This window comes from Corythoichthys intestinalis, chromosome 13, assembly GCF_030265065.1.
Source record: "Corythoichthys intestinalis isolate RoL2023-P3 chromosome 13, ASM3026506v1, whole genome shotgun sequence".
Classification (NCBI taxonomy): domain Eukaryota; kingdom Metazoa; phylum Chordata; class Actinopteri; order Syngnathiformes; family Syngnathidae; genus Corythoichthys; species Corythoichthys intestinalis.
In genome coordinates, this window is record NC_080407.1 from 39,387,276 (window position 1) to 39,409,936 (window position 22,661).

Here is a 22,661-nt window from a genome sequence, read left to right on the forward strand (position 1 = left end):
TGACCGTTTTGCTCATTCTTTAGCACAGTGTGGGTTGCCATATAACTGTTCATTTATAACCCCTAATTGACCCCAATTGACTGCTTGTCGGGCAATTTCTGCAGCCTCGTATGCCACACAAAAGAAGCGGCCAGATCTGGCGCGGCGATACGTCGGGTATTGCAGAAAAAGCAGTCCCGTCACATTTTCTGAATCTTAGAATCAACTTGGTAACAAAGTATCGGTTTCAGTTACAACCCTAGTTTTGAGTTATTATAATCATAATTCGTCTTGTTCTGAACAAAGGGAGAGGAGGCGAGGACTGAATAAAATCAAGTTGTTTATAATGAATACAATTAACAAGCACAGTGACGCACAAGTACTTTAAAATTCGAAGCAGAGCCGAGAGATTTTCATCCACGAGGGCCGAAATTATTAAAAGCTCAAACAATTCTAATCATGGCGGCACGGTGGCTGAGTGGTTAGCACGTCTGCCTCACAGTTCTAAGATCAAGGGTTCAATCCCGGGCTTCGGCCTTCCTGTGTGGAGTTTGCATGTTCTCCCCGTGCCTGCGTGGGTTTCCTCCGGGAACTCCGGTTTCCTCCCACATCCCAAAAACATGCATGGTAGGCTGATTGAACACTCTAAATTGTCCGCAGGTATGAGTGTGTGCGTGAATGGTTGTTTGTCTCCTTGTGCCCTGTGATTGGCTGGCAACCAGTTCAGGGTGTCCCCTGCCTACTGCCCCGAGTTAGCTGGGATAGGCTCCAGCACCTCTGCGACCCTCGTGAGGAAAAGCGGCATGGAAAATGAATGAATGAATTCTAATCATCATTGTCCGATTTGTACGACAAAGTATTAGGCCAAAATAAAGAAAAGAGGACTACAAGATTATAGTCGTACTGTTACTATGAGGGAAAAAAAGTCATCCTGTTACGTAGGGGTAATGTAGCTGAATAAGCAGCCACGTACTTTCTGTAGCGCTTTGCTGGTGTAGGCTCACTATCCTCTTCCCCTCACTATCCACTCGCAGGGGCCTGCGCTTGACAGTGACGTTCTTTATTCTCGCTATATGATTGGCCGAAGAGTCGAAATGCCTCCCCGTGAAATGCCTGTTTAAAAATGTTCCCGTTGTTACTTCTTGAGTCATCGTAATGCGTTCGCTTAAAAGTGCCCATGTAAAAATGCGTATGTAAAGCGATTGACGATAGTACACACAGAGCGTATTATTACCAAATGTTAAAGTCATATAAAAGCGCAAACGTGTGCGCACACATCTGTCTCGTGTTAGAGGACATTAACTGCTGATGACGTCGTTTTGATAGTGATCGAGCGCAACGCATTAATCCGGGGCAGTGGACAACAAATACATTTGGCAGAGATATTCAGGTAATCTCCCGAGGATATTACAACTGCATTTTGTTTTGTTGCACATTCCTGTCTTTTTGTTTGGACTTTAACACTGATTTTTTTTTTTTAATTGTTTCCACAAATATTACAGGGATTTCCTCAACAAACTAGTAGAAACAGTTGCAGGATATTCATAGTGATGGTAAGTAGTTTTCAATTCTTGAAGGATTTTCTTGTATTATTTTTTAAACTGCCATACGAAACCAAATATTTGCCTTTCACAATATGCACTCAGCTTCAGTACACTTGCTCAATTTCTGTTCGCCGAGGTTAGTATTTTTTTCTTCTGGTGTCGGTGCAAGTTTTAAAGTTAATCGATTATAAATTACATTGTTTAACATTTTCACAATGCTTTAAGACCAAAAATGCTTTAATGTTTGTGTGACTATTTATATTAATGTTTTTTAGAGATACATGGCACACATCCCAAAATGGTGGTGTATTAGTTTGATTTAGGCCTGCAGCTATCGATTATTTTAGTAGTCGATTAATCGATGAACTAGTTAGTTCGAATAATCAAGTAATTGGATAAGGAACATAAAAAATTAAAATAGCTGACCTGAGCCTCAAACGGGATAAATAAATAAATAAAAAAAAGAGGATATATGTACAACAAAAGAACAATAGACTAACTTACAGAGCAAAAGTCCGCTAGTTTAAATAGTATAAAATGCTAACTTAAAAAAAAAAAAAAAATTTTTTTTTTAACAATGCTCAACAAATAGTTCAAACACATATTCCCACAAAAAACGGCTAAATATACCTTTAAACTAAATTATGATTGCATTAAAAAAAAAACAGCTCAAACCAAAACCTGGCTTATGTTGGTCTGAACAGGGAGCAGCTGGATTCAACCATGTGAAATGAGGCGGACTAGAGTGTAGTGTATCCACACAAATTAATAAAACAAAAGGCAAACACTTCCAAACAAACCACTACAATGCCACTTCAATTAAACGAATACTCGAGGCAGCAAAACTTCATTTGGATATTCTTTTTCTAATCGAATACTCGAGTCAATCGATTAATCGTTGCAGCACTAGTTTGAATGAAGATTGAAGGGTATGAACATTTTTAATTGTAATTTAAGATCACTTACCCTTTAGTATACTTTATTATTCTGTCAATAACTCACTTAATAGACACAGACAAAGCTTTGCATATTAGACTGGTGAGGCCTGTGCCATGCTTCAAGGTTCATTTCAGCCAATATAAAGAGTTCCAAAAGTGATAAAATTGGAATATGAGGTGAGTTTGTAAGTTTGTAAGAAAACCATGAGGAATGCTAAATTTGTGACTAATTGAGAAAATTATAATCATATGTACAAATATCTACCTACTTGCATACTTATTTAATTACTGTACATGTGAACTCGCTCACTCATGGATTCTCATGACCTGCTAAGTGGAGTGTTGGTGTGGGAGTGAGAGTTGGTGAGTGTCAGATGTTCCGATAAGCTCAGGTTAAAGGAGAAGTTAACATGTAATATATTTTACCTTGAAAGATGGTTGCTCAGACTGTTCAATTATGCAAATGTTGAATTTCTGATACCTCTGTTCATGGAGAGAACAATTGTTAAACCCTAGCAGGACCTATTATGAGCGCAGTCATTGCTGTGACGACTAAGGCGTCAGTTATACCCACGCACACAAACACTGGTAGACTCAAACACAGGGCCTACAGATTAAAGCTAAAAGTAGGCACATAGGTTACTGTAACTGTTTAGATTGGCACTGGCTTTACTTATGCTTCTCCCAGCAAAACACGTCTCGCATGTAAACACTGTTAATTCTCTATATACCCTACCCACCGACGTCACAAAACCACGTGCTCGCTGTATGGTTCCGCCCACTTGTCCGTCATTTTGTCTCTGTATTAGCATTGGTTTCAATTGATCGAGGAATTTAAAATGCATTGCATGGAAGACCCGGTGCTTTCTGATGCCGTAAACTCACTGGATGTGTTGCATAAAAGGCGTTATGTGGAAAAGCTTCGTTCTATACAGTGGCCAGATCCATATTTGATGCCCAAATCGATGTTTTTCGACCCACTGTCTTCGCCCTGTCTGCCTGACATCTGCTACGCTGATATTTACAATTATCTTGTCCACACAAAATCAGCCTATTCTCACGAAAATTTGAAAAACTTCAAGAGCTTGGACGCTTATAAATACTTCGTTGCTGGTTGGGTGAAACAGGTCCTCGTCCACGAAAATTTGGCAGGAATCTATCTTGTGCTTGGAAAGGTGAGTTACGAAATTTTCAATTCAAAATCTTTTGTTCTTGCTAACATCCACTGTCAAGTCTAATGTATTTCATGTCATTTGTCAATGGAGCTAGGGCTTTTAATGTTTATATGGTTTAGCGATAGCACTCTCACTACATACATACGTGTATGTTGTCGGCGATTAGCCTAGCAATGATCTTAATTGTGGTTGTCAGCCCAAAACCCTCTAAATATATATTAAATGCATCTTACCAGATATAAAATGACTACTACGTAATCTGTGGTAATCGTTTGGAGCCCAGTTTTCTCGTCGAATTGCAGCAGCCCATCTCGCTCTCTCCTCTCCATGTCTCTCGGAATCCGGTAGAACTTCAAGTCTCTCCGTCTATCTTCTCTGTTATTGCAACCGACCGCCACACACGCCTTCACCATTTTGATTATTAATGTTAATGAGCAGAAAAACACGCCGTAAATAGGAGGAATGTACGTAGCCGTAACAGGTCAACACGATGTGTTGACGGACAAGTGGGCGGCACCAGTCAGGAGAGCGGAGTTGTGACGTCACGTGGGTAGGGTCTATATGGGCTGTTGCTCACTTGTTGGATGAAAATGGGAAATTGTCGCCCTATCAAGATTTCTGTCATAAATACCAAATACGATGTAATTGAAAAGATTTTACGAAGTTAACAAATGCAATCCCAATGGAAGCAAAAGCAATGGTGAAGGAGGATATTCAAAAATTCTCGAGTCTCACAAAACTTGAGAAAATTATGCATTGGGGGACAAGATTTTGGCGTTAACAAATGTAATAACAAAGATACCAGAACATTATTGATAAATGAATGTTATCCCAACCAAATTAAAAGAATATATATTTTGAAACATTTTGAGATTGATAAAATTAAGAAAATAAGAAGGAACTAATTGTCATATCCAGTGCCTCCTAAAGCAAAAGAGGTGCAATTCAAAATTTTAAATGAAATTTACCCAACAAAGGAATTTTTAAGATTGAAATGGGTTTTTGAAGCAAATAATTCTGCTTTCTGTGAGGTGGACATGGAAAATTTAAATCATGTGTTTTTCCACTGCAAGGTAGTCAATTTCTTTTAGGGTCATTTAAAGACTTGGCTGCAATCAACAAATATTGATATGCCCCTGACAGAAGAAACTATTTTGTTTGGCGTTTATCAAAAAGATAAGAACTTAAAATTTGTTTTAAATGTAATAATGCTTATGGGGAAATTTTTCATTCATAAGTGTAGATTTTTTAAAAACAAAACCATGTTTGCCTCACTGGAGAAATGATTACTCTATCTTTTGCAAAGCATTGGATTTGATAGATGGGAAAGCCCTTCATCTCTTTGCTTTATTTAAACAATTTAAGTTGATTTAAAAAGTCCTCTTTCAAAAAGAAATTTTTTGAATGTTAACTTACTTTTGTGTTTGTTGTTGTTTTTTGTTGATGTTGTTGCTATTGTCTGCTTGGTTATGTGGTTAAACTCAATGTATAGTATTGTATTTGATTTTGATACTTGAATTCTTTGTTTTGTTTGCATATGGTTCAATTAAAAAAAAAAAAAAAACATACATGCTTCCGCGTGCGCGCCATAGCTCAAGCGTATTAACATAAGTACGTCTGTGAATTGGCATGTACGGTAATTCACTTTACGTGACAGGCACGATATTTAATGTCCTCTACCACGAGAGAGACCGATGTGTGCGCACACGTTTGCTCTTTTATACAACTTTAACATTTGTTAATAATACGCTCTGTGTGTGGTATCACCGATCGATTTACATACGCATTTTTAAATGGGCACTTTTAAGCGATCGCATTACGATGACTCAAGAAGTAACAACGGGAACATTTTTAAACAGGCATTTCACAGGAGAGCATTTCGACTCTTCGGCCAATCATATAGCGAGAACAAGGAACGTCACTGTCAAGCGCAGGCCCCGCGAGGGGATAGTGAGGGGAAGAGGATAGTGAGCCTAAACCGCCTCCACTAAATTAAACGATAATGAAAGTATCTCGTGAGGCTGTGTTTAAGAATTAGTTTCCAAAATTAGGAAATCCGTTACAGTGGGGAGAACAAGTATTTGATACAAACCCATTGGCAGTGTATCAAATACTTGTTCTCCCCACTGTATCTTTTAGCTTATCAACATCAAATTATAATCAATGGAAGGATTTTCCTGATGCTTTGCCGGAGCTCCCAGCTAAGGTACATGTACATAAAGTGCTCCCTTTATTTGGCCCCAATATTCTGCCGTAATATGTCACTGTCATATAATAATAGTAACTTTTTAAACAGTATATTTATAATCATCGCCCCCATCCCTAAAAAAAACCTAATACTTGAGAGCCAATCATAATTTTCCATATCTATGTAATTATGTTATTGAAGAACGATTTAAAAAATGTTTTGTAATTTGGGGTCTAATGTTTCAAATTTTAACTGTGAAAAGTGTAGTTTGAAAGAGGGAGGGTACTATATAAATAATACCACTCAACTTTAGAGTTAATTCAGGTGAGCCAATACTTTTGGCAATACTGCGGATCCACATCAAACAAGGATTGGACAAAGCACATGTAAGGCACACATACTGCCAATCCTCAACAAGATTTGAGGAAACTCTACATACAACAATTGATGAAGGCACAATTTGATGAAGGCAGCATGGATGACTGGCAAAACAGTCATTGGCCACTGCTTCTCACCCCAATACAAACGTGTCTCTTAATCCGATCTTTGCGAGCGAATTTTTGACCACAAACTGAACAGGAAAAAGGTTTTTCACCAGTGTGCGTTCTTGTGTGTCGTTTTAAAAGGGGAATTTGAGTGAATCCTTGACCACAAACTGAGCAGGAAAAAGGGTTTTCGCCAGTGTGGGTTCTTGTGTGTACTTTTAAGGCACTCCTATGACCGAATCCTTCATCACAAACTGAGCAGGAAAAAGGTTTTTCGCCAGTGTGGGTTCTTGTGTGTGTGCTTAAGGTGCTCCTCTGAGTGAATGTTTTTCCACAAACTGAGCAAGTAAAAGGTTTTTCACCAGTGTGGGTTCTTGTGTGTGTTTTTAAGGTGTCGAAACGAGCGAATCCTTGACCACAAACTGAGCAGGAAAAAGGTTTTTCACCAGTGTGGGTTCTTGTGTGTACTTTTAAGATACTCTTTTCATTGAATCCTTGACCACAAAATGAGCAGGAAAAAGGTTTTTCGCCAGTGTGGGTTCTTGTGTGTGTGTTTAAGGCGCTCTTCTGAGTGAATCTTTTTCCACAAACTGAGCAGGAAAAAGGTTTTTCACCAGTGTGGGTTCTTGTGTGTGTGTTTAAGGCGCTCTTCTGAGTGAAACTTTTTCCACAAACTGAGCAAGAAAAAGGTTTTTCACCAGTGTAGGATCTTGTGTGTTTTTTTAAGGCGTCTAAACGAGCGAATCCTTGACCACAATCTGAGCAGGAAAAAGGTTTTTCACCAGTGTGGGTTCTTTTGTGGTTTTTTAAGGTGTCTAAACGAGCGAATTCTTGACCACAATCTGAGCAGGAAAAAGGTTTTTCACCATTGTGGGTTCTTGTGTGTGTGTTTAAGGCACTCTTCTGAGTGAATCTTTTTCCACAAACTGAGCAGGAAAAAGGTTTTTCACCAGTGTGGGTTCTTGTGTGTGTGTTTAAGGCGCTCTTCTGAGTGAATCTTTTTCCACAAACTGAGCAGGAAAAAGGTTTTTCACCAGTGTGGGATTTTGTGTGTGTTTTTAAGGTGTCGAAACGAGCGAATCCTTGACCACAATCTGAGCCGGAAAAAGGTTTTTCGCCAGTGTGGGTTCTTGTGTGTGTTTTTAAGGTGTCTAAACAAGCGAATCCTTGACCACAAACAGAGCAGGAAAAAGGTTTTTTACCATTGTGGGTTCTTTTGTGTCTGTCTGTGTGGCTCTTCTGAGTGAATTTTTGACCACAAATTGAGCAGACAATAGGATTTTCACTAGTGTGGCTCATTATATGCATACGACAACTTAAGTTATTAACAAAGGTTTTCCCACACTGAGAGGGTTTGCAGAGTTTGTTGTCATGGTGAGATTTTTTATGACCATCATCTTTGTAAGGTGAGTGTGACGTGGCGCCATTTCTATCTGCGATGAAAATGTGTGCTTGCGATCCTTCTGTTGAGCTGCTGCTTGGAGGCTCCGTCCCTCTGCTGGCCTCACTTGGACCATCCTCGCTATTCAAGGGGTCACCACTTGACATGGTGATATCGTCCTCCTCTTTAATGTATGGCAGCTCTACCTCCTCCTTTTTGATTGGAAGTTGTACTTCGCTCTTTAGCTGTTCAGTGTCAGGACCAAGATATTTGCTGGAACCTGCAAGACACAAGAAGACCAATGACATATTTTATGGACCATCTATCCAGCTACTCGGCCGTGAGGTTAGACTGGCTAAGAGCGCTAGAGAGAGAGTGTATATACGCGCGCGTACAAGATACATTCTGGGCTGTCATTGCCATGAAAACGATGCACCGATTGGTTGTTAGTCATTGTGCAATGACACACCCTAGAATGAGCTCGACGTCAAGCTAAAAGTGTTGAAATCCATCTCCACCTTTAACACGGTGCTGAAAAGCATTCTGATCAGTAAATATAAAAATTCCAACAAGTCGAGGTTATAAATTCTCCTCTTCTAGGGAAGTGTTTATTTGTGTATGTGATGGTGTGTGTATTAAGTGTGAAATGTTATTGTTTGTCTGTATGTTATTATATGAGGATACTATAATACAGTTGTGGTCAAAAGTTTACATACACTTGTGAAGAACATAATGTGATGGCTCTCGAGTTTCCAGTTATTTCTACAACTGTGATTTTTCTCCGATAGAGTGATTGGAACAGATACTTCTTTGTCACAAAAAACATTCATGAAGTTTGGTTCTTTTATGACTTTATTATGGGTTAACAGAAAAAGTGATCAAATCTGCTGGGTCAAAAATATACATACATGGATCTGAAAAAGCGAATCATTGACTTGAACAAGTCAGGAAAGTCACTTGGAGCCATTTCAAAGCAGCTGCAGGTCCCAAGAGCAACAGTGCAAACAATTGTTTGTAAGTATAAAGTGCATGGCACTGTTTTGTCACTGCCACGATCAGGAAGAAAATGCAAGCTATCACCTGCTGCTGAGAGAAAATTGGTCAGGAGGGTGAAGATTCAACCGAGAATCACCAAAAAGCAGATCTGCCAAGAATTAGAAGCTGCTGGAACACAGGTGTCAGTGTCCACAGTCAAGCGTGTTTTGCATCTCCATGGACTGAGAGGCTGCCGTGCAAGAAGGAAGCCCTTGCTCCAAAAGCGGCACCTTAAGGCTCGACTGAAGTTTGCTGCTGATCACATGGACAAAGATAAGACCTTCGGGAGGAAAGTTCTGTGGTCAGACAAAACAAAAATCGAGCTGTTTGGCCACAATGCCCAGCAATATGTTTGGAGGAGAAAAGGTGAGGCCTTTAACCCCAAGTACATCATGCCTACCGTCAAGCACGGTGGTGGTAGTATTATGCTGTGAGGCTGTTTTGCTGCCAATGGAACTGGTGCTTTACAGAGAGTAAATGGGATCATGAAGAAGGAGGATTACCTTCAAATTCTTCAAGATAACCTAACGTCATCAGCCCGAAGATTGGGTCTTGGGCGCAGTTGGGTGTTCCAACAGGACAATGACCACAAACACACATCAAAAGTGGTAATGGAATGGCTAAATCAGGCTAGAATTAAGGTTTTCGAATGGCCTTCCCAAAGTCCTGACTTAAACCCCATTGAGAACTTGTGGACAATGCTGAAGAAACAAGTCCATGTCAGAAAGCCATCAAATTTAACTGAACTGCACTAATTCTGTCAAGAGGAGTGGTCAAAGATTCAACCAAAAGCTTGTGGATGGCTACCAAAAGCGCCTAATTGGAAGTGAAAATGGCCGAGGGACATGTTACCAAATATTAGCGCGGCTGTATGTATATTTTTGACCCAGCAGATTTGATCACTTTTTTCTGTTCACCCATAATAAAGTCATGAAAGAACCTAACTTCATGAATGTTTTTTGTGACAAAGAAGTATCTGTTCCAATCACTATCAGAGAAAAATCAGTTGTAGAAATAACTGGAAATTCAAGAGAGCCATGACATTATGTTCTTCACAAGTGTATGTAAACTTTTGACTACAACTGTATGCGATAATTTACCCTTCCTGCTCTTATATTTTTTCTTATGATTGTCTTAATGGACGCAGGCTCCTGGTTATAAGCTTTGAGTAGCTTCTTAAGGACACCGGAATCACACATGATCCTAGCTCAGCAGTATGAGATGATGTACACTTTGTGAATATGAATGTGTGTGTGTGTGAACAAATTGAAATTGAAATTAGTAGTACTTTATTACCACAACAATAATAGTCCTTCTGTTAATGGACCCATTTCAAGGAGTAGGGGGAAATTCTAATAGCCGTGTAAAAAGTTTTACTGGTTTTGGTGAGAAGTTGAATAGTTTTTTGTAGTTGTTCATGAACTACATTTGCACATAAACCAACATCGAGGTACCATTTAGCCTAGCAAGGAGAGGTAAGAGTCATTTTTTGAGTGTCCCAGAGCATGCGAAACTTGGGGAAAAAAGCGCATTCATCAAGGTTTCGTCAGCAATGATTGCATATCCGTCCGCTGAAACAGCCTGATAGCACAAATATAAGTACGCCTGCCCCTCTGCTATTGGATGCGTTGTTGACGTTAGCGCAGCCGCGCTCTGAAAATAGAGCAAGGCTCGATTTTGGGCCACGCCTCTCGGCGCAAATTCATTCAAACTTGCTGTTCTGTCCACGACGGCCGTCCACCGCTCACTCTCGCTGAAAAGTCCGATCCGAAAGACTGTAATGTCTCAGATGTGAGGAGAAGGAGAGGAGTAGGTATTTGCTTACCCACTTAATGGTGGCCATTCTCACAACTCGCTTGCCCCCTACGTCACAGCTCCCCAGTCTTAAAGATCAAATGTGAATTAAGGTTGGCCAACCATGTTTTTGAATAATATCAATGGCTAAACAATTATAAGCATATTTTCGTTACTTTTTTTTAACGCAACCCTTCCAGATTTTTTGTTTAACCCATAGCAACGCCCTTGACAACGAAAATGCTTTTCTTTAAAATTCTTCGGAAATTATGTCATACTGAGAACTGCGAGGGAATGGTAAATGGTGTTATACTTGTATAGCGCTTTTCCACCTTTCCACCATAGAACAGTATTGTTGCATTGCTTCTCGGTAAGATGCCACGGCGGTGTGTGGCGATGTATTGTTCTCAATCTAAAGAAAACTTGTATGACTGGCCAAAGGATAGCAGGGCACGTAAATGGACATCTTTTGTTTGCACGAAGCAAATGAATTTCACGCCATCATCGAGTAGTGTTCTCTGCTGCAAACACTTCGAAGATGCCTGCTTCCTGAACCGGTCTGCTTATGATCAAGGATTTGCCAAAAAGTAAGTGTGATTTTTGGATAGATTACTGATGACTTTGTCAAAGCAGAGCTTCCAACTCTGGAATGAACAGTTGAAGGTAGCGACGTTAGCCGTAAAGTAACTCGAGGCAAAACCCCAATTGTGTTGTGGAATGAACAGTAGAAGCTCGCGACGTTAGCCGAAAGCTAACTCGGGCAATCACCGATCAAAGTTGTATTGAGTTCATTTTGCCTACACTTTTTAAGTGTTCGCCGAAACATGTCAGGTAAATAAACCAGCTACTATGTCAGGTAAATAAACCACCTACTATTGCCTGGGATAAAAGAAAAGGTTTGACGAATCCCCGATCATGTTGTGGAATTAACAGTAGAAGCAAGCGACGTTAGCTTTCGTCTCGAGGCAAACCGCAATCGATGCTATTCATATCAGCGATGAGTAATAATGGCAGTCAGACAAATTGTTCTGGAAGTAAATTTCAGCCTATAACCTATAGCCTATAATAGCCTATATTTTACCAATCTTGTACTCTCGATGGGTCTTGTCCCATTCCATGTCAGGTCGTGTGGGCACATTGTTTGCATCCTGATTAGCGTCCGGCTATTACATGTAAGGTCCAACATAAAATTCCAACCTCCTCCTCTTCCTCCAACTCTTCAATTTAATTGCTAGATTAAAAAAAAAACAAAAACATATTAGAATAGTTGACTAATCGTTAAAAAAAGTCTGCTGACAACTGTATTTAAAATAAATACAGGATATTAAAGTAAATACGGTATATTAAAGTGATAAGGCAAGGACGTAGGTTTGCATAGGGACGTTAGGGATAAAACACTACCAACTTTTCAGGATGCTCAAATTGCCCCAACTTTTAAGCAACCTTATTTGCATTATATAATGTGTTCAGATATAAAGGTCATTTAGATTGTCTTCTCATATGTTGTAACGATAGAATTGACCCTACCATTATTAAGGGAATTACTTTCATTATTTATAGACTTAATTTACCCCTTTTACTCTTGCTGAATGAGCCAGTCCATGTTTTATTCCTCACACGCACGTTTGATTGGCTGATGACTTGAACCTCCCCCCCCCCACACACACACACACTCTCAGAGTACAGAATTACGTTACATGTCGACATGCCGCCTCCTCTGCCCGCTCTTTGCTACTGAAAGTACGACCTGCAACACAGTTTAGCATTACCATTACATTAACCCTTTAACACCGAACGTGTCGGCAGCGACGCGTTTAGGCACATCGTCTTTGAAGCTTCGTCACGCTGTAATTACGTCACCCACGTGCTGCTGGTTGGTCTCGTTTGAAAGTGCGGAAGTTAATATCCGTTTGAAAGTGCCGAAGTTAATGTCCACACCAGTTTTTATTTGAAGTCAATCGGCCAAGAAAAACGGGAGATAATGTCATTTGAGTTTTATAGATTTATTGCACTCATAAATATGCATTAAAACGCTGCATGGACCATGTATCCATCTCCATATTTCCATCCTTTCTTGTCCTTTTTCAAAACCGAAAGTAGCACAAAAGACTACATATCCCAAGAGCCGTTCTGATGTCAAGAAGGACGAACCGAATGTGATCATTTTTAATAAATTTCTGAGCGAGGCGCCAACTATTGAAAGGGAGGCATGCGAAGCAAGCAACGGCCGGTTGGTTTGAGCGAGCGACTTTGAAACGTGCCGAATGAATCTAAAACTACATTTAGCGCAAGCTAATGCATTATTTCATTAACTCAAGGAAGAAGATGAGCCTTTATTTGTCGTTGTTTTCTTGGGATGAGTCGGCGTCTCGGCGAGTAAAGTGACAGCAGCGCGCAAAGCCGCAAACGGCGAAAGAGTAAGCTGTGTGACGTTGTGTGTGACGTAGCTCCGTGACCTGTTCAAGAAGAAGCTTTATTGAGTGCGCAAAAAAAAAAAAAACTTTGTTGTGTCGCATGCCTGAAAAATTTGAACTACTACTTGTCAATATTTCTTAAAACACTTTTTCCCAAAGTTATATATATTTTTTCTTCACTATAATCTTTTCAATTTTTATGTAGATGTGTGTTCGAGAAGCTTGATTGCATGTACGTATATACAGTGGTACCTCTACATACGATCACTTCGACACACGATCTTTTCGACATCCGACGTAAAATTTGAGCCGCCATTTGTTTCTACATCCGACGAGTTGCTCGAAATACGACGACATGACAGCACTGCAAACGAACGCACGGTGGATTTTCTTGTGTGAGAAATCAACACAGTTTTCAAAAAAAGTTGATACAGTTGGAGAAACAAGGAAAAAAGTGATGCTTACCTTTGAAATGAAGATGCAAGGTATAGAAAAATATGAGCTTGGGGTGCGCGTCCCTGAACGGGCTCAACAATACAGCTCCATGGTCCTCTTCCGACCACCGTTCGCCACTATTTATAAGTTAAGGTGACAATTATTATTGTGGTAACATTGCCAAGGAAATCGCCAGCTTCGTCACGTTTTTATCATTTATTTAAGAACTTATCCAACACAAAACGCCCATTGTCTTAAGCAGTTGACTGCTCTCAAGAAAACGAAAGTATTATCTCTACCGCACCGACCTATCTCACTGTGACGTCAGCTTCGCGGTGCGTTCAGGGACAGTAAAAAGTGTCCGCCATATTAGAATCCAATTCGTTACATTATTTACAGGAATAATTATTAATTATTCTTATTATTATTATATTATTCTGACTTATTTATTTATAACTTATTTGTTTTTCTATGTTTAATTGCCATTTGTAACAGTGCCAGCAGTATTTATTAAGAATTTAGTGTATGTTTTTAGGCTTTGGAACGAATTAATGGAATTATAATGTATTCCTATTAGGGGTGTAACGGTACACCAAAATCTCGGTTCGGTACGTACCTCGGTTTTGAGGTCACGGTTCGGTTCATTTTCGGTACAGTAAGAAAACAAAATGCAAAATATAACTGTGCTAGTTGTTTATTACACACTTTTGTGCTTTCAACAATAGGAACATTAGTCCATACAAAGCTAGAATTCTGCTCAATAATAGAAAATACAATATTCTGAAATGTAGATATTATGAAAAACAAAATAAAAAATAACTTTGGCTAAGACTTTTTCTTTAAAATAAATATCTGATGTGCAAAGTTGAACAGTTGCAACACTGAAGTGAAGAGTTGTTCCATCTATATTCTTTTATAATTTGAGTTCCCCACCCAGAGGGCCAACCATCTTCCATGTTAACATATAACCGTTACCCACGCTGCTCACTGCACTTCTACTGTATGTGGTGCGACGGCCCTGGCCGTTTAACTGTTATCTTTTTTGAGACTGTCAGTCATCTGATCGCCGCGTCCGCCAGCTGGCTGCCTCCCCTCCCAACCTGGCGTACTCTGATTGACGCCGGACGGGCTGATGACGTCACCGCCGCTGACGGGCCACCCGAACTAGCCGCTGTCTGACATGTATCCATTATGCAGCACTTTGTTTACATTTGCGGCAATAACGACACTTGCTTGACGGCAGCTAATCCGATACACGGTAATACGGCTCTGGGTAATACTATTTGGCCGTTGTTTGAGCATGCATACCCGCGTGTGTGTTGTATTGTACCTGAGTCTTGTTAACCAAATAAAGGCAGCGTTAACAAAAGTCATCTGACCGCTCGTCATTTTACAGTCAACACTCCGAGTTCGCAACTACGCATTTGACAGCATACATGCCGCGTCCCTCCTCGCTCGCAGTTTGCTCGCTATTCATTCACCTGTGCATTTGATCGCTATTTTGTTACACTCCCGCTTTTTCGGTGAGGTCTTTTGTGTTCATTCGTTATTGGATCGTTTTTGTTCACCACTGTAAATAAGATCACCGCAGCAGTAGAGGTAAACTGCCGTTTTCGTTCAACCCGTTTTGTTTTGTGTAGAAGCCAGGTTAGTGCCAGTGGCTGTATTGTTTTTTCTTTTTTACGATCAGGGTTTACTTAGCGGGTGGGGTTCAAGCGTAGTTTCATTTTGTTTGTTGTTTTGGCCTGGGTTTACGCTGAAGCCAGCTTCTTCCGCATTTTGTATATTTTGTTCATTGCGAGTTCGACTTGTGTCAATAAATTTGTGTCCACTTGCAACTTGTGTGCGTGTCTCGTTTTATGTTACGCCCTTAGCAGCCGTCCGTGGGACGTAACAGTGGGATTATGGGAAGCATGAGCGGGCATTCCGCGCTTGCGTTAAATGCGTTGAATATTTTAACGTGATTAATTAAAAAAAAAATAATTACAGCCCATTACCGCGCTAAATTTGACAGCATTTTACATTTCGTCAGAAACTCGTTCGGTGCGGCCCCGCACCGAACCGAGGACCCCGAACCGAAACGGTTCAATACAAATACATGTACCGTTACACCCTTAATTCCTATGGGAAAATCCTGCTCGACATACAACCATTTCGACTTACAAACAAGGTCCTGGAACGAATTAAATTCGTATGTAGAGGTACCACTGTACTTTTGATAAGGTGATGGGTACAACACCTTATCAAAACCGGTACAACTTCACAAAGAGATATCCTCCAAACCCTTTTTGTGTTAGATGATATATATAATTTTTTTCTCTCACTATTTTGCACAGTATATAACCTGTTTTGACCATAGTATGTGTAAAGGCCAAAAACGCCTATGACCATACCTGCTGTTTGTGTTGAATTGTCAAACATAAAACTATTCAATCTATTTTTTTCTCGATTGAATGTTTATCCTAACAAGTTGAATAAATATTATCAAGTTTCAAAACGGTTGGTCGAGCATGTTTGGTTGTCAATGGCACACCAACATTACCAATTTTGAAAAAAGATTTCGGGATTTTTTTTGTCTTTTTGGATTATAATTGGACAGTGATGAAAACAACTGTTTAGACATGAAGTTCAAGGTGTCCTGAAAAAAGGGACCCAACTTGGCCATTGTAAACAATTTTTTCTTTGAAATATAAAGGCAACATCAAAGGCATGCAAATTTGGCCAAAATAGGCTTAGGTGTTAAAGGGTTAATGAACGTTAACATAGTAGAAAACACATACAGAAGGACACTTTTCCTATGCAGCTTCCTACTCAGGGTAGCAAGTTCACACAGTTTAAAGAGCATACGACAGGAGACAAAAGTCACTGTAAGTTAATTCCAATTCACATTCTTATGTGAATTGGAATCATATTTTGAGATGATTCGACTATATACAACAATTTAGCAAAGCGCAGATGACGAGAAATTAGTCTTTTAATCTGCCGGTTAGCCACGCCTACTATTATAGGGCTCTAGCGTCCCCAACAGGTCGATGACGTCAGCTGGAGAATGGGCTCATCGGTTTTACTATTCAGCCCATTCAGGGGGAATTATTCAGAACGAGGAAAACGCAACGAAGAGAGCCGCAAAATGTCATTGTTTCAGTCTCTCTACTCCAATATTTTTACAGGATATTCTTTTTTTCCAAGTATTTTTCCCCAATAGCTAAATAAATGGTTTGAGAAGGACCAGTCAGCCCGTCGAGCGGGAATTATTCACAACGAGGAAAACGTGATGAAAGGAGCTCCAAACTGTCAGTTTCTGCCTCTCCAATATTTTTACAGGATATTATTTTCATCCAAGTACTTTTCCCCAATTGCTAAATAAATTACATGGTCATGGTCAAGGGGTGGCGTGGCTCAGTGGTAGAGTAGTTGTCCCCCAACCCAGAGGTTGTGGGTTCGATTCTTCGCCCTGATGAACTCGCCTAAGTATCCTTGAGCAAGATATTGAACCCCACGTTGCTCCTGGTGCTGCGTCACCAGTAGGTGAATGGCGAGATAGTGTAAAGCGCTTTGAGCGCCTTGAAAGGTGGAAAAGTGCTATATGAGTTTAACACCATTTACCATGACAATTAAGTCTTGTGCTAAATGGAATATGAAATAATAAAAATGCAATTATTCAAGACGACATGGCAAAATTACTCCATAATGGTCAAAACTGTCGCACCTCCCGAACGATATTTTATGACACCTAAATCGGGCTTATGTCATTTCCCTTCCCCCGGCTTCGGAGAATGTAAACAAACCAAGAGGCGTGACAGCTAGCTGACATGCTAACCTGAACCAAGTGATGTTTCAAAGTCTTCGAAGCGGAAAATCACACAAAACTAGCCGGGATTATTTGACATGACAACTGGGTTGTCAATTGTCTTTGCCAATAAGCAAACCACCTGGAGGAGAGCAATTTCCAGTTCGTTCCCCGGAGGAGGGTGGCTGCAGTTGTTGTGCAGCTAATGTGCATGAGGAGAGCTTTTTACACGCCTATCAATGATCAAACATAAGTAGTCCTTTATTTAAAGAAAGTTTGTACTGTTTACTTTGTAATCGCTGTATTCGCCAGTATTTGACATAATACAAAACAAGATGTTTACTCACTTCCTCGTAAATCCCATGGTCCCACAGTAGTAGGACTTGTTTTGGCCAATATCCACCGGTGAATGGGAACCTTTTGAAACTAATAAAAGTCGCACACACGTCTCCCTCTTACAGCAAGATTTTTCTGCAGCCGTTTTGCTGGCATGATGCGAAAAATAAACGTATTAATCCGCAAAATCAGCTGAATCCTTATTCCTTCTTATATAACAGTACGGCTGTATAGCGAAGAGGACTCCTTCGACCGTACACGTCACAGCGCCCTCTTTCTCAATTCGAGACTTTTTCCGGAAGTCACTCATTTTCATGGCGCGGGATTCAAAAAACTAAATAAATATAGCGATCGCTTCCACACACATCCAAGGGGTCCATATCATTCAGGAGCATAAAATACCGCGTGCATTATGAAATACACATGCTTTTTTGTGTCACAGGCACTTTAACCCTTTAACACATAAGCCTATTTTGGCCGAATTTGCATGCATTTCATGTCCAAACTGTTTTCTTCACTGACCAATTTTAATCCACATTTTGGACCCAAAAAGACAAAAAAATCCCAAAATCTTTTTTCAAAATTTGTAATGTTGATGTCCCACTGACAACCAAACATGCTCGACCAACAGTTTTGAAGCTTTATAATATTTAACTTGTTAGGATAAACATCCGATAGAAAAAAATAAGATTGAATAGTTTTATGTTTGACAATTCAATACAAACAGCAGGTATGGTCATAGGCGTTTTTGGCCTTTACACATACTATGGTCAAAACAGGTTATATGCAGTGCAAAATAGTGAGGAAAAAAAATTATATCTATCATCCAACACAAAAAGGGTTTGGAGGATATCTCTTTGTGAAGTTAGGTATTGTACCCATCACCTTATCAAAGATATATGTACATGCAATCAAGCTTCTCGAACACATATCTATATAAAATTGAAAAGATTTATAGTGAAGAAAAAAAAAATATCACATTGAAAAAAAGTATTTTCAAAAATATTGTCAAGTAGTTCAGTTCGATTCAGTTTTTTTCAGGCATGCGACCCAATAAAGTAATTTTTTGTTTTTCGCACTCAATAAAGTTTGTTTTTGAACTGAGCTGCATCACACACGTCACACAGACTACTCTTCCGCCGTTGCGCGCTGCTGTCACTTCTACTCGCCGAGACGCCGATTAATCTGAGGAAAACAATGACAAATACAGCTCATCCTATTCCTTGAGTTAAAGGGTATGTAGCGGCAAAGGGGGTGTGAGACATCAATAGAACCGTTATGTGCCAAGATAACAAATATTGATAAAGTTAACAAAAAAATCAATCACATTAATGAGCAATTATCGAAAATAGATCGAAAATGACATTTCCGAAAGTGTTCCGGAAACAGCCGAATGGGACGGGGACGTCACGACAAGTGAATGAAAGACGAGGCGGAGCCAGGTGCCATTGTTTTTTATCGACGAGAGAGTAGCGGTCGGGTTTGTTTGACCAAAACATCACTAGAATGGTTCAAAACTGCTGTGCTATGTGGTGTACAAATAGCTATTTATCGGAATATACTATCCATGAGTTCCTGAACGCGAAAAAAAAAAGCTGGACTGAGCAGACAATGGGTAAAGTTCGTCCGTGCAAAGAGGGCTAATTTTCTAGACACACCCTCCGGCACAGTTTTCTATGGTGCGCATTTTCCACCTGAAAGCTTCTCGAACTATGGACAAGTGAAATCGGGTTTTGCTAAAAGATTGCTGCTCAAAGGAGATGCGGTGCCGACCATACACGCGCAGCCACCTAAATGTCCCGAGATATCAAGAAAGAGGACGATGACTGGCAAAGGAGGCTAAGGCTAAGCAAAGGAGGGGAGCAGCCAGGCTCGAAATGGCCAGAGTGAGTACTCTTTTATAATAAAAAAAAATGTCACGCATTGGATACAGGACTGGACACATGTATAAATTATCGTTCGTAAAATATGTAGAACAAATCCTCTGATCCCATTCATATTTGTGTCTGTTGGCAGAGCGAAAAGCTATGATAGCGCAATGAATGATAATTATTCTATGCATTCCTTTATTTTGCAGTCACGGTGTATCAGCTTCACAAAAAGAAATGCAAAACAAATCATTGGTGTTTCTCACACACTGTAAATGCAAAAATTGTCCTAACTCAAGATTAAATAGTTCATATCACTTAATTTGTACAAGTTTTTTAAGTTTACTTACTCATATTGAGTTGTCTGCACTTTTTACCTGCTTACTTGTTTTATTAAGTTGTATGAACTTGAATCTACTAAGTGAGTAGCATGGTTTGTCCTATGAGAGCTGCGCACTTATAGTGCACATGTCCTTTTCCGTGTGACGCGAATCTACCACTGGAGGAAAATTCGAGAAAGCGTTTGCCGGACTCAGAACAGAACCATTGCGGTAACTGAATGTTGCCCTGACTTGGTTTCGGTAAGTAAAGCTTTTGTTTCTAACCTTGTCATTATAATTTAATGTTTAAAATGAGAACTGTTGGAAGAAAGTCCACTCTTAGACTTTTGCTGGCATGTTCTGCCTGCGGGTTCATAGACCAGTCGTTGTAGCCGTGAGCCCCACTGTTGCGCTAACATGTCTCCGTCGGTGTTGTGCCGAAAAATAACACCGGCTGGTCCTCTCTGTTAGCTGTTTGCGTGATACTTCTGAGTTAACGAGTTAGCTCAGTGTAACAAGCTGTAATGGCGGGTGAGAAGTGTGTGTGGACGCGCGCGCTCAGGGGTGTGTGTGGGTGTGTGCGTCCGTGAAGTCATGCTAGTGCTGGGATGTAAACGTATGTAACGTCAGTTATGTTACATTTACAGTTGTTAGGCGCCTTTTCTCTGAATCAGTACACGTCCCAAAAGTCATTATTCTTTGTCTGAAGGAGTTTTTCATAGTAACTGCCATCTGTTTATCACCTTCAGACATAAGCATTCTTATTGAATAACATGACGCGTTCGCGTCTCTGAACCAATAAATACACAGAATTTAGTTGCTATCGCCACTTCTGGGAGATACTTGGACAAAACCTCGCACGGCTTCTTTGCTATTTTTTGCGCTTTAAAATGGCTGTCAAACAATGACTTCAAAATGACAAACGTAAGTGCTCATTTCTTATCAAAATCACATATGTATGGATATTAAAAATCACCAATAAAAGCATGAGATATAAATCCCCCAAAACAAAGGACTTTGCATTTTTTTACTCAAACAGCAGAAGTTTTTTTTTGCCCACCAAATGTGGGTCTTAAGTTTAATTTAGAAAACTGTAAACTATTGAAATAATATTAATCAGTTCATTAATTTTACCATTTAATCGTTTTTTAAACACTTAAAAAATATATTTATACAATTTTGTAATTACAAGGGGTGCACAATATCCATTTTTTGAAACCAATATTGATAACTTCCTGCTCCTCAAGGCCAATACCGATCGAATAATATATTTTTTAAATGTATATTTACGTTACGTGGGTTTTGAACTCGTGTATGCCAAAAATTCTAGTGGTGGATTCAGCATAGCAGATTTGCCTTTGAGCTATTTTTGAGAAATCAATTGTATGGGACAGAATAAAGAATAGTTAGTTAACTGGATATTCCCTGGATGTATTTTGTTTGTTTGTTTCATTAGGTCTTTGCAGAGTTTTACAGAGTCGCCAGTAAGAACCTTAAGAAAGAATTCTACGAAGCTCTGGACCACCATACCACTCGTCTCATTGATCTCTTCAAATCCAAAAAAGGAGTTGCCGGCCAATCAATCAATCGCCTTCTCCAGCCAATCAATACACAAGTAAGTGATATTTCAATTTCTTCATTAATATCACTTTATGATAGTGTGCTTGCAAGCTTCCAACTAGGTACACTGCTGCTGCTACAGCACAAATAATTCTTCATAATTTAATGTTGTAACTAGAGCACTCATACATTCACAGGCACTTTTTTCCCCAAATAGGTTTAGGGCAGTACTTCTCAAATAGTGGGGTGCGCCCCTGGCGATGCCAGTGGTGGTGCATGTGACCTCAGGAAACATACTTTTGCCGTACAAGAAAGTGTACGTGCACATCCACTTAGTGGGTGGCAGTGGCGCTCTCATTTTCAGAGTGTGCACAGTATTTCTGAACCAAGCAAGAGCACGCAGCTAAGAGATATGAAGAGCTGTGCGCCGTTTTCCGGCCAGGCTCACGCAGCGACCCACTGTCTTCTCCGGTTTTCATGTCTCTGCCCTAGAAGGGCCATTTTCGGTGAGGGCCCGGCCACCGAGAATGCGCTGTTTTCGGGCCGTTTGGCTTTTTAATACAGTGGGAGACGAGAAAAGACCACTCTGTTTACTGTGTCTAAAAATAGATTGTAACGCCGCTTGATTGTTTTTCAGCGAAAACGATATTGCTAACAATCGTCCCGCTTTGTCACTTTTACATCACAAAACCAGTGTGTACAGTTAGCACGCTCAGTCCAAATAACCCCACACCATTGCATAGGAGGTATTACAGGGAGCAGAAAAAATTAAAACTGTCCCTCTGTCCAATGACACTGTCGTTTTTTTCTTCTATTCAGTTTTGGTTTTTCGGTCAATTTTTTTGGCATATTATCTCATGAGTTAATCTTGCAAAGCAATTTGAATTTATTATTATTTATTGATTTTATTACATTTTTCAGTATCAAATGGTCTAAAATGTACATTGACTAGTTTTCTAGCTGGATGCGACTTTTTTTGTAATTCAGGCATATTGATGCTGTTGAGGTGGTGGCAGCATAACGCTGCATTCGTAGGAGTAATTGACGGAGAATAAGTTGTCTTTCAGCCAAAACTTAGCGTTTAATTTCCATCGACATGCGGCTACATCCTCTCTCATTGCTGTCTTCACAGGCAAATTCCAAAAATCAAAGTAATCAAAGTCAAACAAACAAAAAGAAGTAATGAAAGTAGCACTTTAGACAATTAAGTCCCATTCTGCCATCTTGTGGCAAAAAGATAAAATGTCAATAATAACAAGCAATAGGAACATTATTTCAACATCAACTGAAGGCACATTTATGAATACAAAACAATTCCCCCAACTTTTCTCTCAACAGATGCACTTTAAGTCTTTTCTGTTACAAACAAAACAATAAAGTTATACTTTATTATAAGTTGCTCTATGTTACTTTTTTTTC

The 22,661-nt window shown here is 39.8% G+C and overlaps 2 protein-coding genes across 2 annotated transcripts in view; both read right to left on the reverse strand.

Annotated features, from left to right (window-relative positions):
• The window catches only part of LOC130927694 (E3 SUMO-protein ligase ZBED1-like), a 287,791-nt gene that overhangs the window by 201,779 nt on the left and 63,351 nt on the right, over positions 1–22,661 (reverse strand). The gene's annotated exons all lie outside the window — the stretch shown is intronic.
• Positions 5,968–22,661, reverse strand: part of LOC130927683 (gastrula zinc finger protein XlCGF26.1-like) — a 44,210-nt gene continuing 27,516 nt past the window's right edge. The window contains exon 2 of the mRNA XM_057853645.1: positions 5,968–7,970. Coding sequence (XP_057709628.1) covers positions 6,319–7,970 — 1,652 coding nt within the window. The 3' untranslated portion in view covers positions 5,968–6,318. The remainder of the gene's footprint in view (positions 7,971–22,661) is intronic.